Source organism: Bicyclus anynana, chromosome 17 (genome assembly GCF_947172395.1).
Source record: "Bicyclus anynana chromosome 17, ilBicAnyn1.1, whole genome shotgun sequence".
Lineage (NCBI taxonomy): Eukaryota > Metazoa > Arthropoda > Insecta > Lepidoptera > Nymphalidae > Bicyclus > Bicyclus anynana.
The window spans coordinates 5,572,307-5,595,831 of NC_069099.1; the positions used below are offsets into that span (position 1 = coordinate 5,572,307).

The 23,525-nt window shown below is 39.2% G+C and overlaps 2 protein-coding genes across 2 annotated transcripts; both read right to left on the reverse strand.

The window, feature by feature from the left end:
• Positions 1–241: 241 nt before the first annotated feature.
• Positions 242–15,237, reverse strand: LOC112056033 (cuticle protein 18.6-like). Its single transcript, XM_052886540.1, has 3 exons — positions 15,130–15,237; positions 14,564–15,013; positions 242–848 (listed from the first exon to the last, which is right to left on the reverse strand). Exons 1-3 carry the CDS (start codon positions 15,139–15,141, stop codon positions 333–335), a joined length of 978 nt encoding a protein of 325 aa, XP_052742500.1. The 5' UTR covers positions 15,142–15,237; the 3' UTR covers positions 242–332.
• A 3,154-nt stretch (positions 15,238–18,391) lies between these two features.
• Positions 18,392–23,025, reverse strand: LOC112056323 (cuticle protein 18.6-like). Its single transcript, XM_052886542.1, has 3 exons — positions 22,868–23,025; positions 22,094–22,567; positions 18,392–18,966 (listed from the first exon to the last, which is right to left on the reverse strand). Exons 1-3 carry the CDS (start codon positions 22,877–22,879, stop codon positions 18,478–18,480), a joined length of 975 nt encoding a protein of 324 aa, XP_052742502.1. The 5' UTR covers positions 22,880–23,025; the 3' UTR covers positions 18,392–18,477.
• Positions 23,026–23,525: the final 500 nt, after the last annotated feature.

The following is a 23,525-nucleotide window of genomic DNA, read 5'->3' on the forward strand; positions in this document are numbered from 1 at the left end:
ACGATTAGGTACTCATTGGGAATAATCACTGGAAACGGAAACTTAAGAGGATGTTAAATCACCGACTTCCATACTGCTACTGAGAATTCCTTTGAAGAAAGAATAACCCCGATTCAGGAATCGAAACCATCATGATCCAAAGCCGCATAGGCTAGGTCCAATGGTTGGACCAATATAGCAGTTGCTATAGACTATAGGTATATCATACGAGTATAGGTATACGCTTTGATAAAAACAAATCTTTAAAACATAAACAAATATTTTATTTCTATCTATTTATATCACATCAATAAGTTACTTATCTATAAGTTAAATGTCCTATTTGGAATAGTCTAGTGGTGGTAGGAGACAACGGGAGAAGAGTAGGAGACTTGAGCGAGAGGAGCGGAGTAGGCCACTTTGGCAACGGGAGCGGCGTACGCAACGGGAGCGGAGTACGCTACTCTGGCGACGGGAGCGGCGTAGGAGACGGGCGCTGCGTAGGCTACTTTGGCGACGGGCGCGGCGTAGGCTACTCTGGCGACGGGCGCGGCGTAGGCGAGCTTGGCTGGGGCGGGCGCGGCGACGGGGTGTCCCTCGTAGCGCACGGCGGCGTTGAACCCGTGCAGCGCGTCGGCGGTGTAGTCCACGATGCGCTGCACGCCGTCCGGCTGCACCAGCGAGTAGGAGCCGTGCACGGCGTCTCCGGCGCGCGCCTCCTGCTGCTGCTTCACGTCGCCGGTGTGGCCGTCCTGCACCGAGTACTGGAACTCGTAGTGCGCGGGCGCTTCCGGTTCCGCGTACGCCACCTTGGCGACGGGGACGAGCCCGGCGGAGGCGGCCGCGGCCAGAGCGAGGACGATGACGAACTGTAAGTTAACAAAAAATAAACTTAGTAGGTACATAGCTTGACTATTTTCGTGCTGGCTATAAAACTTGCAAGAGACGTGATAGCCCAGTGAATGTGACCTCTGCCTCCGATTCCGGAGGGTGTGGGTTCAAATCCGGTCCGGGGCATGCACCTCCAACTTTTCAGTTGTGTGCATTTTAAGAAATTAAATATCACGTGTCTCAATCGGTGAAGGAAAACATCGTGAGGAAACAGAAGGAAACATCGTTGGTTCTCTGCGTCTGTGAAGTCTACCAATCCGCATTGGGCTAGCGTGGTGGACTATTGGCCTTACCCCTCTCATTCTGAGAGGAGACTCAAGCTCGGCAGTGAGCCGAATATGGGTTGATGACGATTAAACTTGCGACAAAGTACGTCGTATAGTCGTACCTTAGCTGCCATTGTTGCTGTATTGATTGTCAATGTGTGACTGTGTCTTTCTGTAGTCTACGAATGTATTTATACTGTTATATTTGTGACATGTTACTTGCCGCGGGCTACAGACCATGCGCCAATTAAAAACTTACAACTGATGAGGTGAAGGTCACTGATTTACTCTGAATTTAGCCGTAAGTAGATCACTGCGAATCGTATAATATCTACCTACTTTAAATGATTGCACGAGTACCTACCTACCTTGGTAAACTTGTATGTGACGCAGTGTGTACGAAAATTGCTCATATGGTTCTACCTCTGTATTAATATTTGACGTCTTTGGTGCATACCAAGCGATGTCTTGAGTAAAATGTCTACCCAAATACAGTTCAATTTGGTTTTTTAAAATACTCACCAAGTTTAGTATTCTTTTCTAGTAGGTAAGTACAATGGAGCACAGAAACAGGTTACAGATAAGTAAAATCCGCAATAGGTTTTTTTTTATTATTTTTATTCTTTACCCTTGACTACAATCTTACCTGATGGTAAGTGATGATGCAATTTAAGATGGAAGTGGGCTAACTTGTTAGGAGGAGGATGAAAATCCACACCCCTTTCGGTTTCTACACAACATTGTACCGGAACGCTAAATCGCTTGGCGGTACGTCTTTGTCGGTAACTAGCCACGGCCGAAGCCTCTCACCAGCCAAAAATAGGTACGGTAAAGGGGTCAGACTCAATAATCTATCAGACTACTCACAACAACAATCAATCAAACTACTATGGTATTCAGTATTTCCGACTGAAGTTGAACCAGAATTGGTTATACTACAAAAAATATGGCAAATAGGTATAGGTAGGTATAAATATGTATATCACACTAATGTTATAAAGGCGAAAGTTTGTGTGTGTATGTTTGTTCCTCCATTGCGCTGCGGCTACTGAGCGATTTGGCTAAAAGGGGAATGGCTACCGGTCTATACAACGCCGGCCCAGGGAATCCAGGTATACCCTCCGTATAAAAGTATATGGAAATGATAATATGATGTATAACTAAAAATCCGGTTAAATAATTGGCTTAATAAAAGTATGTTCCTTGATGAAAAATACAATTTTTATATCACTCTTCCAGGGCAAATTGTTCGTCGGTGTACCAAAGTGGCGAAATAACATTTGAACTGATTTATTTTTTTTGTAGATATTATTTTTTTCTGTTACCAACAAGCTTAAAAAACAAGAAAACGAACAACCAAGTCAATTATAAGTCTTCAAAAATATCGAAAAACTTAGGCTGTATGGTCAACGATCTTAGCTTTTCCCTGTTGTGGACAAATTAAAAATGAATTAAAAATGTCGTAAAACGTTGTAGCAAACTTTTTTTTATAAAGTAGAATTATCAAGATTTTTTAGATATAAGTCAATTAGACCAGACCTCTCAGGTCTGGGCCGGGGATGGCCGTTCCCCTTTGGAATGGAAATAAATTTTACTCTGGATTAACACATAGGCTACTTTTCATTCCGGAAAATCCATGGTTCCTGCGGGATTTGTGATTTGTGTTACGCGGATGATGACGTCGCGGGCGTCTGCTAGTTCGTTAATAAAGATTTGCTTACGTTTTTTTAATAGCCTATGAAGTTATGCTGAGCTATCTTTTAAATAAATTAATTTTAATCGATTTCTAAAAAGGAGAAAATATGTTGAGCTGTATGTCTTTTTTATGTATGTTCAGCGTTCACTGGTATTTCCAGCATTGGTGGAATAACTTCTAGTCTTTTTGAAAGGGTTGCAGAATCAACATTAACAAGAGATATTTAATTTTTTGAAAAGGTCATTACCGAAATATTGGATGTGCATGCCCAAGACCGGATTCAAAGTACGCCCTCCGAATCGAAGGCAGAGGTCATATCAACTTGGGTATCACGGCCCTCAATCGGGTTTCAAAACAGTTTCATCTAAAATTTGTTGGTATTTTCCTGACTAGTAGGTGATTAATTAAAAACCCTCTGCAGGGGGTGGGGTCTGGTAGCATTAACTCTGGGACAGTCTTGTTTAAAATTTTAATTACAAATTTGGAATCCACGGGCTTTCATGCCAAAGGAGTGGCGGTAGGCTATTTCGGCATGCTCTCTAAATGATATAATAAAAAGGGCTTTTGCCACCATAAATATTTCTGCGCTAATCGAGCCGTCAGGAATCAGTCGGGATGATGGCAACAGACCTGATGTATTGACGCTTGTTCCCTGGGAAATGGGGCGGGCTCTAATGTGGGACGCTACATGCGTCGACACATTAGCACCGTGTCATATCAGGGAGACAGAATCAGACCAGGAGCCGCAGCAGAAAAAGCTGAAACCGGTACGTGGCTCAAGTATGCCTCTTTGACAGAGAGTTACATATTTGTACCTTTTGCCGTGGAGACCCTTGGGCCATGGAGTCGCAGTGCCAAAACATTTTACCGAATTATTTCACCGCGGCTAGTTGCCTCGACTGGTGACAGAAGGGCTGGCTCATTTTTTGCGCAAAGGATCAGCCTGGCTGTCCAGCGCTGAAATGCAGCCAGTATTCTTGCCACAATTCCACGTGGGCATGATTTGTATAGTTATTAGGATAGGTTAGCTTAAGTTCCTTATTGTATTCTTCTCAATAAAAAAAATAGGTACCAAATAACACAATTCAGGTTTCATTTTTTTTTTATTTATTGAATTTAAGAAAATCTTCGTAGCCAGTCTTCCAGTCTCGAACCCAAAATCGCGTGATTTAAAGCTGAATAGGCTAACTAGGCGATCAACGGGGCATGGATATCTATCTATCTATCTATCTTCTATACTATAATAAAAGAGTAGAAATCGAGTGTCTGTACTTTGCCCAAATTTAACTAAAATCAAGTTAGGGCGATTAGAAATGAGCAATAGAATACAAAAATATTTTTTTTAATTTTCTTGTCTGTCTGTCTGTCTGTCCTTCTGTCTGTATGTTCGCGCTATTCTCTGGTTTTACTGAACGGATTTTGATGTGTGTTCGATAATTATTAATCTGTAGTTGTTTTGATTTCTGCAATTGGTAATATTGAACCTACCGCCCGTCTGACGGCTTGCGATTGGCTAGTTTCGCCAATGCCGCCAACATTAATCGACGCACGCGTCGCCACCGTCAGCATAGTACGAAATTACTCTGCATGCTAGCCGGTTCGTAACCGCCTCAGCGTCTTAGAATTCGAGAACTCTCTTTTACCGCTGTTTTCCGTGAAAACTGAACTTTGTACCACCCTGGGTGATATTTTGTGCCGTGCATATAAAGGGATCCCGCCGCCAGTGAAGCATTGGACGTTCCAGCCGTTTTTCTGCCGGTCAACTGGGTGAGTCAATTATTGGTAATTGCAGATTTCATCACAACTATAGGTATTGAACGCAACCCCTGAACCAGCAACATATATATAATATTACGGTCCTTCGATATACCCACCATTTCTGGCCTTACGAGCCGATTCTATCATTATTATTTGTGTAAAATACCTATAGTGTAACCTCAAAGTCATAAATATATCGTATATATTTATTGAATTTGCAAGTATTATTTGTATATTTATTCATATTTTATCCAATCTATCAATATTTATTGTATTTTCATATATATTTAAGCATTAAAAAGGCAATTTTCTTGGGTGTGCAACGTTTTACAGTAATTAATTTCATACATTTCAAAGATGGCGGAACCCACGCGTACTGAAATGCTTGAATTAAAGTTAAAAACTCTGAATTTCAAACGAGATTATCTTTTTACGAAAGTGCAAAAACTAATCGATTCCTCAAAAGGTATAAAAGACGATATAAATAAAATGCAGATTTTCGTGGCTCAATACTCGGAATTAGATAGTATTAAAACCAAATTCGAAAATACTATTATGGAGATTCTCGAAATTGAAATTCAGCTTAAGCCAAGTGCAAAAATGTCCACTGCACAGCTGGACGCATTTGATACTTTGTATGAGTTATGTAGCGTAACTGCCCGAAAATATAAAAGTAAGTTACAGACTAGTACACAAAAAAAGTGTGACGTGTCAACGCCATCACTGCCGAAACTTACGTTGTTCGAATTTAATGGGGACATAGAAAATTGGCCAACGTTTTACGATACATTTGATTCGTTGGTGCATAGCCGAGACTTTTCAGATATTGATAAATTTCATTATTTGTTATCATGCGTTAAAGGCAATGCACTTAACATTGTTAAAAAGTTGCCCATCACAGCGGCTAACTATCCACTAGTGTGGCAAAGCTTGCTCGAAAAATATCAGGACAATCGTGCACTAGCTGGTAGATATTTTGAAAAGATGTTGAATTTCACACCATTACAAAGGGACACTAGTGCAAATCTGACTGTGTTTATAGAAACTTTTGACCACTCTTTGAAGGCAATACAAGCGTTGGACATAGAAAATCTCGATGACTTTTTTATGTGTCATTTAGCGTTACGGGGTCTAGATTCTCATACTCGAAAACTATTTGAAGAAAGTCGGGACCAAAAATCTATTCCGAAGTTTAATGAACTTATTGATTTTGTAAATAAACAAATTAAAGTTCTTGATCATACTTTTCCGAGTTTCTCGAGTAATGTTCAAAAAGGTAGACAGGGAAATAGTAATGTTTCAAAACCATCCCCAAACGTATCTACGCGAATGAATTCAAAATCGGTGCTCACTTCCTCTCGCGTGTGTAAGACGAGTGAGGAACATAAAAATAAATTTGTATGTGCCCATTGTAATCAAAATCATATGATATATAGGTGTGATTCTTTCAGGAAATTATCTGTAGATGAACGAATTGACCGTGTCAATTCTTTAAGACTTTGTGTCAATTGCTTAAAAGCTCATGATAAATATAGTTGTGGAAGTACCTGGACCTGTGGGGTGTGTAGGGCTCCCCATCATTTCCTACTTCACAAAGATATGGGAAGCGCGAATCAGGTGACCTCGGCCGTGCCGTTGAAATCATCCACGCAACCCTCGACGTCGCAAGCACATCAAGCGCTCGTGTCGGCTAGCTCCGTGAGCGAACCGACTGCGACACAAGATGCCTTATATTCGGCATCCAATAATCAGTACGGGGTAGTCTTAGGGACAACGCGAACTCACGTTCAAGATGTTGCTGGACTACTACACGACTGCCGTGCAGTCATAGATTCCGGAGCTCAGACTTCGTTCATTAGCTCGGAATGTGCTCAACGTTTGGGCTTACCGCGAAAAAAGTGTCCATTTACGATATCTGGCCTTGGCGGAGAATTTATTAAAAATTTAGGTATGGTAACTTGTGCTATTAAATCTAAGTTCCAGGACAGTCCCACTTTGTCCGTTGACATGGTGGTAGTAGCGAAAGTGGCTAATGACATGCCTAACGTCAACTTCCCGCGCGAAGTTATTTCTTCATATACCCGCTTTAATTTAGCGGATCCACAATTTTATAAAAGAGCTCGTGTCGATATGCTATTATAGTATGCGCATTATCATCTGAGTCGTCCGGTCATAAAAGTCAAAAAAGATAGGAATGTGCAGCGCGCCTACCTGCGCACCCTAATTATCGATAAACGGCTACCTGCGCACGTGCTAATGATGAGTCAATAATGATTTGGACGATTCTGATTGGTCGGTTTCTAATGTAATTGCATTGCGTATTTTTTTTGCTATAAATGTGTTTACTGCAATTAAATAAATACATTCATGTGTTACTCGTTGCGCACTATGGATACTAATATATAATAAATTTGGCAGAAGACGAAGATTCTGATGATGAAGACTCAGATGAAGATTAATTTTATTTAGTTAATAATTATATAATATGAAATATGTATTATATTAAATCAAATATTGTTAATTTTTTTAATTTTGTGAACAAGATACGATAATAAACTTTACTTATCGATAATATGTCTTTCATTGTTACACCCTTCACTAGACGGCTCCATAAGACCCATAAGTGCAAGCGAGATAGATATAGAGAAATGATTTATGGCCCTAAGACTCAGTTGTTAATGCTATTAGTATAGGTAACGATGTTGTGTCCGAAATAATACAAAGCCAACCGTTATTTATTAATGAAAAAATACCTAGCGTAATCGATACTATATTCGGGTCTGTAGTGAGTGGGAAACTTATTCTTGATTCCAATGATCAACGAACAGTTCAAAATTATTTTTTATCGGTTTCGGATAATGAATCCCTTGACCAGGCATTACGCGCCTTTTGGACCATAGAAGAAGTGCCGTGCACACCCTCTATGAATCCTCTCGATAAATTAGCCGAAGATATATTTTTAAAAGAGCACACCCGAGAATCGAACGGGCGATACGTTGTACCGCTGCCGCGCGTTCTGAGTCACCCGCCATTGGGCGATTCGAGGCCAGTCGCAGAGCGTAGATTGCTCGCGACTGAGCGTAAACTCGCGGGCACACCGGAGTTGCGGCAGGCATATAATGAATTTATGCGTGAATATGAAACGCTCGGTCATATGGAACTATACAGCGGCTCGGCGCCTTGTAAATATATTATTCCTCACCATAATATTTTGAGACCTACTTCAACCTCGACACCGCTCAGAGTAGTTTTTGACGGTTCATGTCGCGGAAATAATAATAGTGTATCGCTCAACGATATTTTATTAACGGGACCGAATCTTTATCGGGATATTTCGGCAATAATATTAAATTTTAGACTTTTTAATTATTGCATCGTGTGCGATGTTTGTAAAATGTACCGTGCAATCCTCTTAAAAGAATCCGATCGTTGTTATCAACATATTTTATATCGCTCATCTACTGCTGAACCGATTAAAGAATACGAGTTAAAAACTGTTACCTACGGACTTAGTTGCTCACCTTTCTTAGCCATTCGTACCTTGCTTCAATTAGCTAGTGACGAGGAGGAACGTTTCCCATTGGCTGCTCAAGTGATCAAGGAAGGCGTTTACATGGATGACATTTTATATTCATGTAACACGCACGAAGAAGCCTGTGCTCTGCAAGATCAGCTGTTAGGTATTTTTGAAAGTGGTCAGTTTATTTTAAAAAAGTGGGCAAGTAACAACGCCGAGTTATTACAACGCGTACCTACCGATCACAGGGAATGTCCGGTGAACTTTATAAAAGACGGTAATGAATGCAATGTTAAAGTGCTCGGTCTAACCTGGGTACCTTTGACAGATAATTTTATTTTTTCTATAAATAAAACGGACCCAGTTTTAACTAAACGTTCAGTTTTAAAACTGTTAGCTTCAATTTACGATCCTGTAGGTTTTATAGCCCCGTGCACTTTCTTAGCCAAATCCATCATGCAAGAGCTATGGAAATTAGGTATAGGGTGGGATGACCAACTACCACGCGAAATAGGCGAACGTTGGTCTTCGTACATAGCAGATCTGCCGCGCTTAGCCGAAATACCTATTGCCCGGCACATGTTGCAGTCCGGACAAACGGAATGCGAGTTAGTAGGGTTTTGCGACGCGTCGACGCGCGGGTACGCTGCTTGCTTGTACGTTATCTCTCGCGATGAGTTAGGTAACGTTAAGGTCTGCCTGGCGGCCGCAAAATCAAAGGTTGCGCCAGTTAAACCTTTGACTATCCCACGCCTAGAGCTCATGGGAGCTGTATTACTTAGCAAATTATTAAAATTCGTTTGTGATAATCTTACGCGAATCAAAATAACTCGAATAATCGCTTTAACTGACTCGACAATCGTATTGTCGTGGCTTCACACTGAGGCTTATAAATTAAAAACGGTTGTTTGTAACCGTGTTACACAAATAACGGAGGTCGTACCTTCACATCTATGGCGTCATGTTAATAGCGAAAATCATTTATCCGATATTTGTTCGCGAGGAGCGTTGCCGTCGCAACTTGTCGCGATGCGCTCGCGATGGCTAGATGGCGCTGATTGGTTATGGTTATATCAGCCACAAACTGAATGGCCCATCTCGGTATTTATTCCGGATACGGAATCGAATCCTCCGGAATTAAAAAATTGTAAAACCTTATTTTCTGATAGATTAATTCTTAATACACCAACGGAAGCAAGTACGGAATTTTATGAGGATCTTATAAAAAGATTTTCGTCTTATACGAAATTACAAAGGGTCGTCGCATGGATTATTAGATGGCGTAACAAGCGACCCTCCTCTGTAAAATCATCTTGTTTAACTACTGAGGAATTAACTGCAGCTCAAGAGTTACTGATCCGATTGGTACAAAAGGCTAGTTTTGCCGATGAAATAGATCGACTTTCAAAAAATATTAAGTTTATTCCTTCGCTTAAAAAGTTAGCGCCCTTTCTTGATTCCAGGGGCTTACTCAGGGTAGGGGGTCGTGCACCTCATAAAGTGTTCCAATCTGTAGGTGTCGACCTAGGTGGACCTTTTCAAATTAAAGAGAGCTTGCGTAAAAATGCTAAAGTATCCAAATCGTATTTTGCCTTATTTATTTGCTTTTCTACCAAAGCCGTACATTTGGAACTTTTGTCATCTTTGACAGCTGAATGTTTTTTAAATTGCCTAGATAGAATGACCGCCCGCCGTGGTTTGTGTCAAACCTTGTACTCTGACCAAGGCTCGAATCTGAAAGCATCTAGCAAGTATTTAACGGAAGTTCAAAATTTTTTACGCAATAATGAAAGTATAACAGATGGATGCGCTCAAAGACAGATTTCGTGGAAATTTAATGTACCAAGCGCCCCTCATGTGGGAGGTCTTTGGGAAGCAGGCATAAAAGCTGCTAAGTATCATTTAGTCCGTTGTGTTGGAGACAAGCCTTTAACGTTTGAAGAACTTAACACGGTAATCTGTAAAGTTGAAGCCATTTTAAACTCGCGTCCTTTATGTCCGTTGCCAGCTAGCGACAGCGCCAGCGAATTTAATGTATTAACTGCTGGTCATTTTTTAATCGGGAAAAGCCTCACGGCCGTGCCGGAATATAATGTAGAAGAAGTCCCTATTACGCGACTGTCACGTTGGCAGTATCTTCAAAAAGCTTCTCAGCTATTCTGGAGAAGATGGAGCAAGGAATATTTAAATACCTTGCAACAAAGAGCCAAATGGTTCACGTCTAAGGGAAACCTTAACGCGGGCGACTTGGTTCTTATTAAAACCGATAATGCTCCACCATGTAATTGGCCATTAGGCAGGATTGAGGAACTGCATCCCGGTCCTGATGGCATTGTGCGCTGCGTAACGTTGCGCACACAGAAAAATAGGTTGCAACGACCTGTTAATAAATTAAGCCCATTACCTTATGTAAATTAATTTATATATTTATTTTGTATATTATAATCCTTTTGTATTATTAATGTATATAATTATATTTCGGTAGGGCTTATATTAATTTATGTATTTATTTTAATTTTATTTGTCTTTATTTGGCAATTTTTAGAAGGAAACCATTTTTTATATGGTTTCGGTAGGGGTGTTCGATAATTATTAATCTGTAGTTGTTTTGATTTCTGCAATTGGTAATATTGAACCTACCGCCCGTCTGACGGCTTGCGATTGGCTAGTTTCGCCAATGCCGCCAACATTAATCGACGCACGCGTCGCCACCGTCAGCATAGTACGAAATTACTCTGCATGCTAGCCGGTTCGTAACAGTCGCCAGTGAAGCATTGGACGTTCCAGCCGTTTTTCTGCCGGTCAACTGGGTGAGTCAATTATTGGTAATTGCAGATTTCATCACAACTATAGGTATTGAACGCAACCCCTGAACCAGCAACATATATATAATATTACGGTCCTTCGATATACCCACCAATGTGGTTTTCACAAATAGATTAAGCAAAGTTCAGGGCAACATATAGGCTTTGTTTCATTAAGATCGGACAGATAGAAAAAAAGTTATCTTGAAAAAACTGGATTGCTCAAATTGATTCGCAGGCGTTATTTGGAGAAACGAGTTCTTCACTAAAACTGTGTAAAATCGATATTGAGACACATATTCTATACTCAACTGACCAATTTGTTTGTTTATTTGGTTGAACGCGCCAAGCTAATCATAGGAACTACTTGAAAGTTCAGGTTCAAATTGGATAATTCTTTTTGTGTTTAAATAGTCACATTATCTGCTTTTTATCGTAAAATGGTATGCAAGTTTTAATATCTATCTATCTATCTATTCTATACTATAATAAAAGAGTAGAAATCGAGTGTCTGTACTTTGCCCAAATTTAACTAAAATCAAGTTAGGGCGATTAGAAATGAGCAATAGAATACAAAAATATTTTTTTTAATTTTCTTGTCTGTCTGTCTGTCTGTCCTTCTGTCTGTATGTTCGCGCTATTCTCTGGTTCTACTGAACGGATTTTGATGTGGTTTTCACAAATAGATTAAGCAAAGTTCAGGGCAACATATAGGCTTTGTTTCATTAAGATCGGACAGATAGAAAAAAAGTTATCTTGAAAAAACTGGATTGCTCAAATTGATTCGCAGGCGTTATTTGGAGAAACGAGTTCTTCACTAAAACTGTGTAAAATCGATATTGAGACACATATTCTATACTCAACTGACCAATTTGTTTGTTTATTTGGTTGAACGCGCCAAGCTAATCATAGGAACTACTTGAAAGTTCAGGTTCAAATTGGATAATTCTTTTTGTGTTTAAATAGTCACATTATCTGCTTTTTATCGTAAAATGGTATGCAAGTTTTAATATCTATCTATCTATATCTATCTATCTATACTATAATAAAAGAGTAGAAATCGAGTGTCTGTACTTTGCCCAAATTTAACTAAAATCAAGTTAGGGCGATTAGAAATGAGCAATAGAATACAAAAATATTTTTTTTAATTTTCTTGTCTGTCTGTCTGTCTGTCCTTCTGTCTGTATGTTCGCGCTATTCTCTGGTTCTACTGAACGGATTTTGATGTGGTTTTCACAAATAGATTAAGCAAAGTTCAGGGCAACATATAGGCTTTGTTTCATTAAGATCGGACAGATAGAAAAAAAGTTATCTTGAAAAAACTGGATTGCTCAAATTGATTCGCAGGCGTTATTTGGAGAAACGAGTTCTTCACTAAAACTGTGTAAAATCGATATTGAGACACATATTCTATACTCAACTGACCAATTTGTTTGTTTATTTGGTTGAACGCGCCAAGCTAATCATAGGAACTACTTGAAAGTTCAGGTTCAAATTGGATAATTCTTTTTGTGTTTAAATAGTCACATTATCTGCTTTTTATCGTAAAATGGTATGCAAGTTTTAATATCTATCTATCTATATCTATCTATCTATACTATAATAAAAGAGTAGAAATCGAGTGTCTGTACTTTGCCCAAATTTAACTAAAATCAAGTTAGGGCGATTAGAAATGAGCAATAGAATACAAAAATATTTTTTTTAATTTTCTTGTCTGTCTGTCTGTCTGTCCTTCTGTCTGTATGTTCGCGCTATTCTCTGGTTCTACTGAACGGATTTTGATGTGGTTTTCACAAATAGATTAAGCAAAGTTCAGGGCAACATATAGGCTTTGTTTCATTAAGATCGGACAGATAGAAAAAAAGTTATCTTGAAAAAACTGGATTGCTCAAATTGATTCGCAGGCGTTATTTGGAGAAACGAGTTCTTCACTAAAACTGTGTAAAATCGATATTGAGACACATATTCTATACTCAACTGACCAATTTGTTTGTTTATTTGGTTGAACGCGCCAAGCTAATCATAGGAACTACTTGAAAGTTCAGGTTCAAATTGGATAATTCTTTTTGTGTTTAAATAGTCACATTATCTGCTTTTTATCGTAAAATGGTATGCAAGTTTTAATATCTATCTATCTATACTATAATAAAAGAGTAGAAATCGAGTGTCTGTACTTTGCCCAAATTTAACTAAAATCAAGTTAGGGCGATTAGAAATGAGCAATAGAATACAAAAATATTTTTTAAATTTTCTTGTCTGTCTGTCTGTCTGTCTGTCCTTCTGTCTGTATGTTCGCGCTATTCTCTGGTTCTGCTAAACGGATTTTGATGCGGTTTTCACAAATAGATTAAGCAAAGTTCAGGGCAAGGGCTACTTATTAGATTGACCTAAAAGGAGATCATTCATTTTGGGCCTTTATGAAAGTGCCGGCCAACAAACAAAAATAGTTCGAATTTGGCGCAATAGCTAATCTTCTGTCAAATTCTGTACATAGATAATATTTTAAATTTTTTTATTAGAGGGCATTATACAATCGATACAAAATATTCATTTCGATTTCTTGTCTGTCTGTCTGTCCGTATTTTTTGTTGACCGGGCATCACGCTGAAACTACTGAATGAATTCAAATGCAACTTAGCACGGTATAAGAATATAATACGGAGCAGGATAAAATATACTTTTTATAACGAAAATAAAATCTGAAGGCGGTGAAATAGGGGTTAAAAGTTTGTATGAAAAGTCCTCCTTTTTTCCTGGTCGCGCGCACTTTATTATAGACCGGCCGGGAGCTTATGATATGGCCTCCGACCATGGTTACGGCTGGGTATTTTACCCAAGCACAAAAACGGAACGCGCGGCCTTCGGCCGCGCACTGTATTATAGTCCGGCCTTCGGCCGGGAGTTTATGATACAGCCTTCGACCGTGACTACGGCTGGGTATTTTACCCAAGCAAAAAAGAAGCGCGGCCTTCGGCCGGGGGTTTGTGATATAGTCACTGATCGTGGCTATGGCTGGGCATTTTACCGATGCACAAAAAACGGAACGCGCGGCCTTCCGCCATATTGGATTTGTTATGATGGGACCACCGACCTAGGTTACGGCTGGGCATTTTACCCAAGCAAAAAAAACGCGCACTTTATTGTATAGGGGTTATGATTTTGTATTTTTCATATATAAAAAAATCGAAAATGTAAATAGAAGGGTCGAAGGGTTCGAAAATGTACATCGAATTTCACGCGGACGAAGTCGCGGGCATCTGCTAGTGCTTAGTATTTTTGCAATCTTAATCAAAACTCCTGAAAACCAGTCAAAAATAATTTTGCCAAACGCAATCACTCATCAAAACTACTTTTGACCAGGAGATACTTCTGAGCGATGAAATATTTGTGGATTTTAATGGAAATCCCACATTGTACAAGACTTATTTCAGAAACATTACGATATCTTGTTTCATAGTTTTTCTGTGCTTTTTTCATGTAAAAGTCCCGTCTACTGTTGTGAAAGTTAAAAGAAAACGAATGCATTAAACATAAACAAATATTTTATTTCTATCTATTTATATCACATCAATAAATTACTTATCTATAAGTTAAAGGTCATATTTGGGATAGTCTAGTGGTGGTAGGAGACAACGGGAGAGGAGTAGGATACTTGGGCGAGGGGAGCAGCGTACGCCACCTTGGCGACGGGAGCGGCGTAGGCGACTGGAGCGGAGTACGCTACTCTGGCGACGGGAGCGGCGTAGGAGACGGGCGCGGCGAAGGCTACTCTGGCGACGGGCGCGGCGTAGGCGAGCTTGGCTGAGGCGGGCGCGGCGACGGGGTGTCCCTCGTAGCGCACGGCGGCGTTGAACCCGTGCAGCGCGTCGGCGGTGTAGTCCACGATGCGCTGCACGCCGTCCGGCTGCACCAGCGAGTAGGAGCCGTGCACGGCGTCTCCGGCGCGCGCCTCCTGCTGCTGCTTCACGTCGCCGGTGTGGCCGTCCTGCACCGAGTACTGGAACTCGTAGTGCGCGGGCGCTTCCGGTTCCGCGTACGCCACCTTGGCGACGGGGACGAGTCCGGCGGAGGCGGCCGCGGCCAGAGCGAGGACGATGACGAACTGTAAGTTAACAAAAATTTCATTATTTATTTATAAACCTATTAAATTAAGTAACAAATTTCTTAGTGTCTGAACCAATAAATTTGGGATAAAGTATAGTCGTTAGTCGTATCTACCTTAGCTGCCATTGTTGCTGTTGCGAATGTCGAAGATTGACTATGGCAATGTATGTCCCGTGTTTCTTTTTATATGTGAGACATTGCTAAAAATGTTTCTGTGACATATTCTTGTCCGCGAGCTATAGGACTTTCTAAGTGCACTTGAGGTCAACAGTTGACATTCGCGTAAGCTTTGATATTATTTATTGGATATTGATTATTTAAATACCTAGCTAAATATTTTGCTTCACTTAATATGATTATTCAAATTCCAAATGCATTCTAATTAAAAAACTATATTATAACGGTTTATCAAAAATCAGTTGAAAAAAATCCATCCATTTTTCACAAAGCAAAAGCATTCTAGTAAATACATAGCGCTTTCTCGGTCACTTTTTATTCAAAATGTTTTTTTTTGAAAATTTGTTTTTGAGATTTTTCTATATCTGATGGTCCTAAATAATTCAAATTTAATAGGCAATCTGTGTATGACCTAATTTAATTGTTATATAAATAACTTTAAATAGTTTAAAAAACTAAAAAACACGCTTTATCACACACTAAAAATTACAAATATTAGATTTAAGTCACGTAACTATTTTTTTCATATTTCTGACAGCAAACCCTTTCATTTAATATCCATATTATGGGGGTGGATTTCAAACAGCTAGTCCGCCATCTTAGGAAGGCCGCCATATTGGTTTTGTAATGACGTTTCTTAGCTAATCAGGTATTATCATCTAAACTCAGAGCGTGTGCAAAATTTTATCCTACACGAAGACCGGGAAGTGGGTCAAATTAAGATTTCAAATTTTTTTTACATACATAGTTACAAGTGATTGGGGAGGTCGCCATATTGGATTTGTAATGACGTTTCTTAGCTAGTCATGTATTGTCATCAGAACTCAGAGCTTGTGCAAAATTTCATCCTACACGAAGATCAGGAAGTGGGTCAAATTAAGATTCCAATATTTGTCTATCCTTCATAGTTAAAGTGATAGGAGAGGTCGCCATATTGGATTTGTAATGATGTTAGCTAGTCATATATTGTTATCAGACCTCAGCGTGTGCAAAATTTCATCCTAACCGAAAACCGGGAAGTGGGTCAAATTAGGATTCCAAGATTTTCTTACATACATAGTTACAAGTGAATATAAAGTGTGTAAAAATAACTCAAAACAAGAAAATAGGAATATAAGACTAGCACTGATGTAATGAAGGATGTAGGTATAATTAAAAAAAACTAATTTCAATACCAGCGTGAAGTTAAAAAAAAACTGTCAAACACAGGCAAGCTTAAGTTACTAGTAGAAACAGCCCCTGAATATGTACATCAGTAATTCCGTAAGTTAAATTGATAGAGACGCAGATTAATTTTTTTGTATTTTATATTATTTTGTATTTGTATATTATGATTTGATTTTTATTCTCCGCCAAAAAACATTCGTTACAGTCTACAACTGGAGCATTTTAAGGAGGTATTGATTCTACAAGATGCAACTGTTGTAAAATTGTTGAAGAGCCAAATAAATTAATTATCAATTATTTAGTTTATTTTTGTATGTTATTTATCTCCTTAAAAATAGTACAAACATTCTTTGTGCTCATAAGCGCTTGTCGGCTTTTCTCAGTACTGCACATTTCTCTTATAAATATATCTTAACCCTTACTACTAGATATCCGCCAAAAATCGAGGAATCCAAGCGACAACGTCACCAGACCCGGAAAAAAATTCTACTTTCTCGTATACTTACGTTTCATTCCGGAAAAGCTTTTTATTCGCAGGGGATGCGTTCCCTAAATTTTTTTTTTTTTTTTTTATAAATAAATAAATATACTTAAACAATACACATCACTATCTAGCCCCAAAGTAAGCATACAGAGTAGCTTGTGTTATGGGTGCTAAGATAGTTGATATTATAATATTAATATACAATTATATACTACATATAAATACTTATATAATGTATAAATACACACAGACACTGGAAAACACCCATGCTCATCACACAAACATTTTCCAGTTGTGGGAATCGAACCCACGGCCGTGGATGCAGAAGGCAGGGTCACTACCCACTGCGTCACGCGGCCGTCAAATAAATATACAATCATGGAATTATACAAGATACCTTTGTAGGAGATAGGTATCTTACGAGTTTTTATATGAGTAGAACATTAACTACAACACATATAATAACGCAATTTCAAAATGTATAAATAATACATTTCGAACTTGACAACGTGCTACTAAAATTGCCAAAATGGACATAAAATTTGATTTACTTTGTTTACCTACACTCTTTGAAAAAACAAGATGCTTCGGTACTTGTTAGCAGATATACGAGTCCTCAACGTTCAATTGCGAAAATTCGCACTCTATACAACATCTCATTATGTTCCGTTTTCGGAGCAAAACTTACGTAGATATTTTTCTGGCGGATCTGATCTGACGTTGTTCACCGATTTCTTGTGCATAATAAATTGCGTTAAACAAATCAAATATTCGCAATAAGTCGTTGTTCATTATCCTTTCATTCCTTCTTTAAAACGAAAATTATGTGTAATATGCAATATACTCTATATATTTTAATAAAACAAGTAATTATAATAGAATTTATCTTTACATTAGTGAAGCAAAACTAAAATGGACAACATTGACCCTTTTAGAGGTGTCTGTATAATCAGGGCTTCTAGTGTTAATTATGTAACATAAAAGCAGTAAGTAGTTATTGTCATGACAAAAGCCTAAACTTGGTTTATCTAGTAGGTGTAGGAGACAACGCCGACGACTTCAGCATTAGTTCTACGGCTCAAATCCGGCCCCGTGAAGTTCCATTTATCACAAATCCGGAAACTGTGGTTTGTTAAATTTCTAATTTAAGAAATTAATAATTGAAATAGGAACAGATTATATCCTAGATTAACAAATAGTATCTAGGGTATCTATTCCTATTTCAAATATGAGCGTAATGTAATCTTTTAATAACACGATTGATATACCTTCCCTTTTACCTTCAATTAATTGCAAATACTGTTCTAGGAGTGTCTCGAAAGAACCCAACAGAGAGTTTTCGAACAGGCAGTCCGTCACCATAACCGAGTTATTAAATCTCTATTTTTAATTTGCAGCTTCCTAGATTTTTTGACCTACAAGTCAAATCAAGCAAAATAAAAGTTTGAATAAACATACACTATTGAAATAGCTACCTACTTATTAGAATAAACCTGAAAAATACGGTTGGGCAGTGGAATAGAAGTGGAATAGAAGAAAAATTAAATAAAACATAAACAAATATTTTATTTCTATCTATTTATATCACATGAATAAATTAGTTATCTACAAATTAACAGTCAATTTGGCATAGTCTAGTGGTGGTAGGAGACGACGGGAGAGGAGTAGGATACTTGGGCGAGGGGAGCGGCGTAAGCCACTTTGGCGACGGGAGCGGCGTAGGCGACGGGAGCGGAGTACGCTACTCTGGCGACGGGAGCGGCGTAGGAGACGGGCGCGGCGTAGGCTACTCTGGCGACGGGCGCGGCGTAGGCGAGCTTGGCTGGGGCGGGCGCGGCGACGGGGTGTCCCTCGTAGCGCACGGCGGCGTTGAACCCGTGCAGCGCGTCGGCGGTGTAGTCCACGATGCGCTGCACGCCGTCCGGCTGCACCAGCGAGTAGGAGCCGTGCACGGCGTCTCCGGCGCGCGCCTCCTGCTGCTGCTTCACGTCACCGGTGTGGCCGTCCTGCACCGAGTACTGGAACTCGTAGTGCGCGGGCGCTTCCGGTTCCGCGTACGCCACCTTGGCGACGGGGACGAGCCCGGCGGAGGCGGCCGCAGCCAGAGCGAGGACGATGACGAACTGTAATTAATAAAGACATTGATCATTAATTATTTATCTTAAGAGGGTACTTTATTCGAAATCAGCCTGTAAGCCAATCTGTTCAGGAACGATTGAAAACGAATACTGTTTTAATTCTTTTCACTCTCTTCTGTACCTGCGTAAGACTCTTACTCATCTTTTTCTCTTTTGGATATCATTGTGTTCTATTCATTAAGATGATTCTATGATTCTTTAAATCTATTTAATATCCCGGAAAATCTATAGTTCCCGTGGGATTTGTGATAAACAGAATTTCACGCAAACGAAGTTGCAGGCGTTCTCTAATTACTCGTAAATACTTATAAATAATATTTTTTTACCTTAGCAACCATTGTGACTGATGTGAATGTCGAAGTTTGACTATGGTTGAGTGTGTCTCGAGTCTGTATTTATATGTATCTACTTACATACATTGTTGCAAAATATTTCACGTGCGAACATATATTCTGATACTTTAATAAATGCCCTCGAGCTGTAGTGCATTCCTAGATGCAATGGAGGCCAATATTTGACACATTCGCTATACAGTAGACACTTTTTATTTTGTAAATTTTTTACGCAGTCGCAGTTTTTTTAATTAATTTCATCTTTACTGGCAGATTAAGCTATTAGGTACTGGAACGTCATGATCACCGTTAGCTTTTAGCGATCTCTGTTCTGTGGGCATGATAGATATTTATGGTTTAGTGTTAAAACGACAGCAGGTTTCTTTAATTAAACAACTTTAACATGGATTTCAAACAAATAGAAAAGTTGTGAAGATTTTGAAGCGTTTGATGCATATTTAATTTTACTTGAACCAGTTTTCCTCCTGCCCTCAACCTGTAAAATCTGTGTAACATGTTAATAATAATAATATAAATAATTAAACAATGAAAAAAAAAGAAAAATTTACTGCAAAATATTGGTTACATTTGCTGATAAAAATCTCCCCTTAAACGAGGCAGACCTATGAAACGGACATGAAATACGGGTTGCTCCCTTGGCCGGTACCTATTACCCACTCCGAAACATAGATAAAATTTATGATATGAATTTTATTTGTGAACATAGATAAAATGGTTTCCCAGTGGAGATTACACCGAAAATTAGAGTGGCTAAATGTCCTCCGCGCTTCCATCTTCAGTACGTTAGCGCTATTTAAAAATGGACTAACATGGAAACGGGGAGACACTGGAAAGCAGAATCGTGCACAAGCGTATTGGACTCTTTGAATAAGCTTGGCAGATCTAGAAAACAAAAATGGTCTTAAAGCGGCATCTGCATACTTTAGATTAGACAACGTGCCTCACATAAACATGGATATATACGTTAACAATTTAGGTAAGGGCGCATTTTATAAAGCAGTTTTAGCTTGTAAAAATATTTTTGACATTGTTTTCGAAGTTCATTACTTCAGCAATATTCCGAGATTCCGAGATTCTGTGCCTCAAACACTCTTTCTACCTGTGTGTGTCACCCTCACCGTAAACTTGGTTTAAATACTTCAACTTGCCTAATTTTGTGCTTGTACCTAAAACCATAAATTTTGATTTTTTAGAGTTAAGATTAACAGAGTTTATTTCTGACTACTTAGATATATTCGCTAAATCATGATAGATGGTGACTACTGCCACGGGTGGCCCCTGAGTGTTTTGCCCAAATCTGTGCAATTCAAAATAAGAGGTGGAAATTGTGGCAGGACTTTTATTTAGAGATGTCAAGACAGTAAAAAATATTTTAGATAGCCTATTTACTTACTAATGCTCTTTATTATTAAAATAAACATCAATATTATTAAATTAACCTATTAAAATAAACATCAAATAATTTCGTATGTCAAAAAAAATCAAAAATTCATTTATTTAAAGTAGGCTCAGTATACAAGCACTTTTGATACGTCAGTTGACTATTTGTAAAGATTCTACCACCGGTTCGGAAGGTAGATTCTGATGAGAAGAAACCGGCAAGAAACTCAACAGTGGCCTTTTTTAAAAAAATCATACAATAAATAATATTATAATTACAATTGATGACAACATTACAATTTCTTATAGATTTACTTCCTGTGTGAAGGTGGAAGCTGATCCAACGGCCTCCAAGCAACTTTATCATTAAGGAACTCATCGATGGTGTAGTAACCTCGACTAAGCAAATATTTTTAACACATTGCTTAAAGCTATGTATTGGCAGGTCCATCATTGTCAACTAGCATACTTTAAAGTTAGTGAATTAGCCTGTTGGATTACAAAACGCGGGTGGAATTTCGTCTTTTTTTTTGTTATTAATTAATTATTGTTAAAATTTTCTTAAAATACTTCCACATCAGCTTTGAAACTTCAGTGTGGTGATTTATAAAATACATAACGTACGCACATTTTTTAGCCTCCATAGCTTCGATGACAATTTTTTCAAGCTCTGTGTAATAAGTTTTATGGGACTCTTTACCATACCTAACTATTATTTTTATTATACCTAAGTAGATACTGCCTCATTTTTCCAGTGGTTAGCCTATGAAATATTGAGCTTTTCTTTGTTTCAAGTAATTCTCATTGAAAATTCTAATTCGTGCGTTGGTCCCGGTTATTATTATCATTAATATGTATTTTTTTAGGACCTCCGTGGCGCAGTGGTATGCGCGGTGGATTTACAAGACGGAGGTCCTGGGTTCATTCCCCGGCTGGGCCGATTGAGATTTTTTAAATTGGTCCAGGTCTGGCTAGTGGCATGGTTCGGCCGTGGCTAGTTACCACCCTACCGGCAAAGACGTGCCGCCAAGCGATTTAGCATTTCGGTACGATGTCGTGTAGAAATCTAAAGCCCGCTTCCATCTTACTTTGCATCATCATTTATCATCAGGTGAGATTGCAGTCAAAGACCAACTTGTAAAAAATAAAAAAGTGTAATACACCTAACCACGACAATGCGTATCAGTATTATTTTTGGAACTTATTAGAAAAACAAATTAATAAATCTTAAACAAATAATTTATTTGTAACTATTCATATCACTTTCTTAAATTAACGAACATTATGTACAATTTATCTAATCAGTTGTTTATCTAATGGTGGTAGGAAATGGCGGGCGACGCGAAGGATACTTGGGCAAGAGGAGCAGAGTATGCAACCTTGGCGATAGGAGAGGCGTAAGAGATTGGAGAGGAGTAGGCGACTCTAGCGACAGGTGCGTGGTAGGCAATGGGTGCGGAGTAGGCGACCTTGGCAACGGGAGCGGAATACGCCAACTTAGCAACGGGAGCAGCGTACGCTAACTTGGCAACGGGAGCGGCGAGCTTAACGGGAGCGGGGGCGGCGATTGGCTGTCCCTCGTACCGCACAACAGCGTTGAATCCTTCATCCTTGTTCGACGTGTATTCAACGATGCGGTGGACACCGTCGGGTTGGACTAAGGAGTAGGATCCGTGAACTTCGTCACCAGCGCGGGATTCTTGTTGCTGTTTGATGTCGCCGGTGTGTTCGTCGTGCACTGAATATGAGAACTCGTAGTGGGCTGGCGCTTCGGGTTCGGCGTAGGCTACATTGCCGATTGGTACTAAAGGCACGGCTGAAGCTGCGACAGCCAGGGTGAGGACAACGATGAACTGTGAAAGAAATATTACATTAAATATTGAGTTAATATATTGGGTCTGTCTTTACTTAGCGTACTTTTAAACGGTTGGGGTGTAGCAATTGCCAATTTATAATGTAGTAATTGCGAAAGTAATAGTCCTTCGTAAAAATGTTAAGTTTCGACTTTACTTTTAACCATAATAACTTAACACGTAGGTTAATATCATGAAGAATCATAAAGAACATGTATATCACTCGATAACTATGTATCTCTAAATATTTTCCTGGACTTTTGTTCAAAGTAAAACATGTTGAATATCAAAATCCCTTACCTTGGCTACCATTGTTACTGTTATGGTTGTCGAAATGAGACTATGCCGTCTGGTTTGGCACCCATGTTATTTATACATGAAAATCGCGATCTTTTTGGGCATGGTGACATTACCTGACAGCGCCCGCCGGCTACAGAGCGACGGCTAATTAAAGGTACTCGTATGGGTCACGAAGGGTGAAGGCCACAAGTGTAAGAAGTCGAATTCATAACATACTCTGAGGTATAACTGGGTAACTCGTACAAACCACAATGTTACATATAGATTAAATTCATTTTTATCTTTTATTCAATGACAAGAGATAGGTGGGCCGTAGACTTCGATGTAACCTGATATTTGGTGATGCATTATCAGTCTATGGTAGCGGGTCTACTTAAAAGGCCTCTAACTGTTTCTATACCTATGTGGTATCATACCGGAATACTAAATTGCTTGGTGGCACGTCTTTCCCGGTAGGGTGGTAACTATAGCCACAGCCTATGCCTACTTGGTGATTTATCATCAGTCCATGATAGCGGGCTTACTTTAAAGAGAAAACCTCGGACTGTTTATATGCATATGCGGTATCATACCGGATCACTAAATTGCTTGGTGGTACGTCTTTGCTGGTAGGGTGGTAACTAGACCTGGACTTATTAAGAAAACCACAATCGTCCCA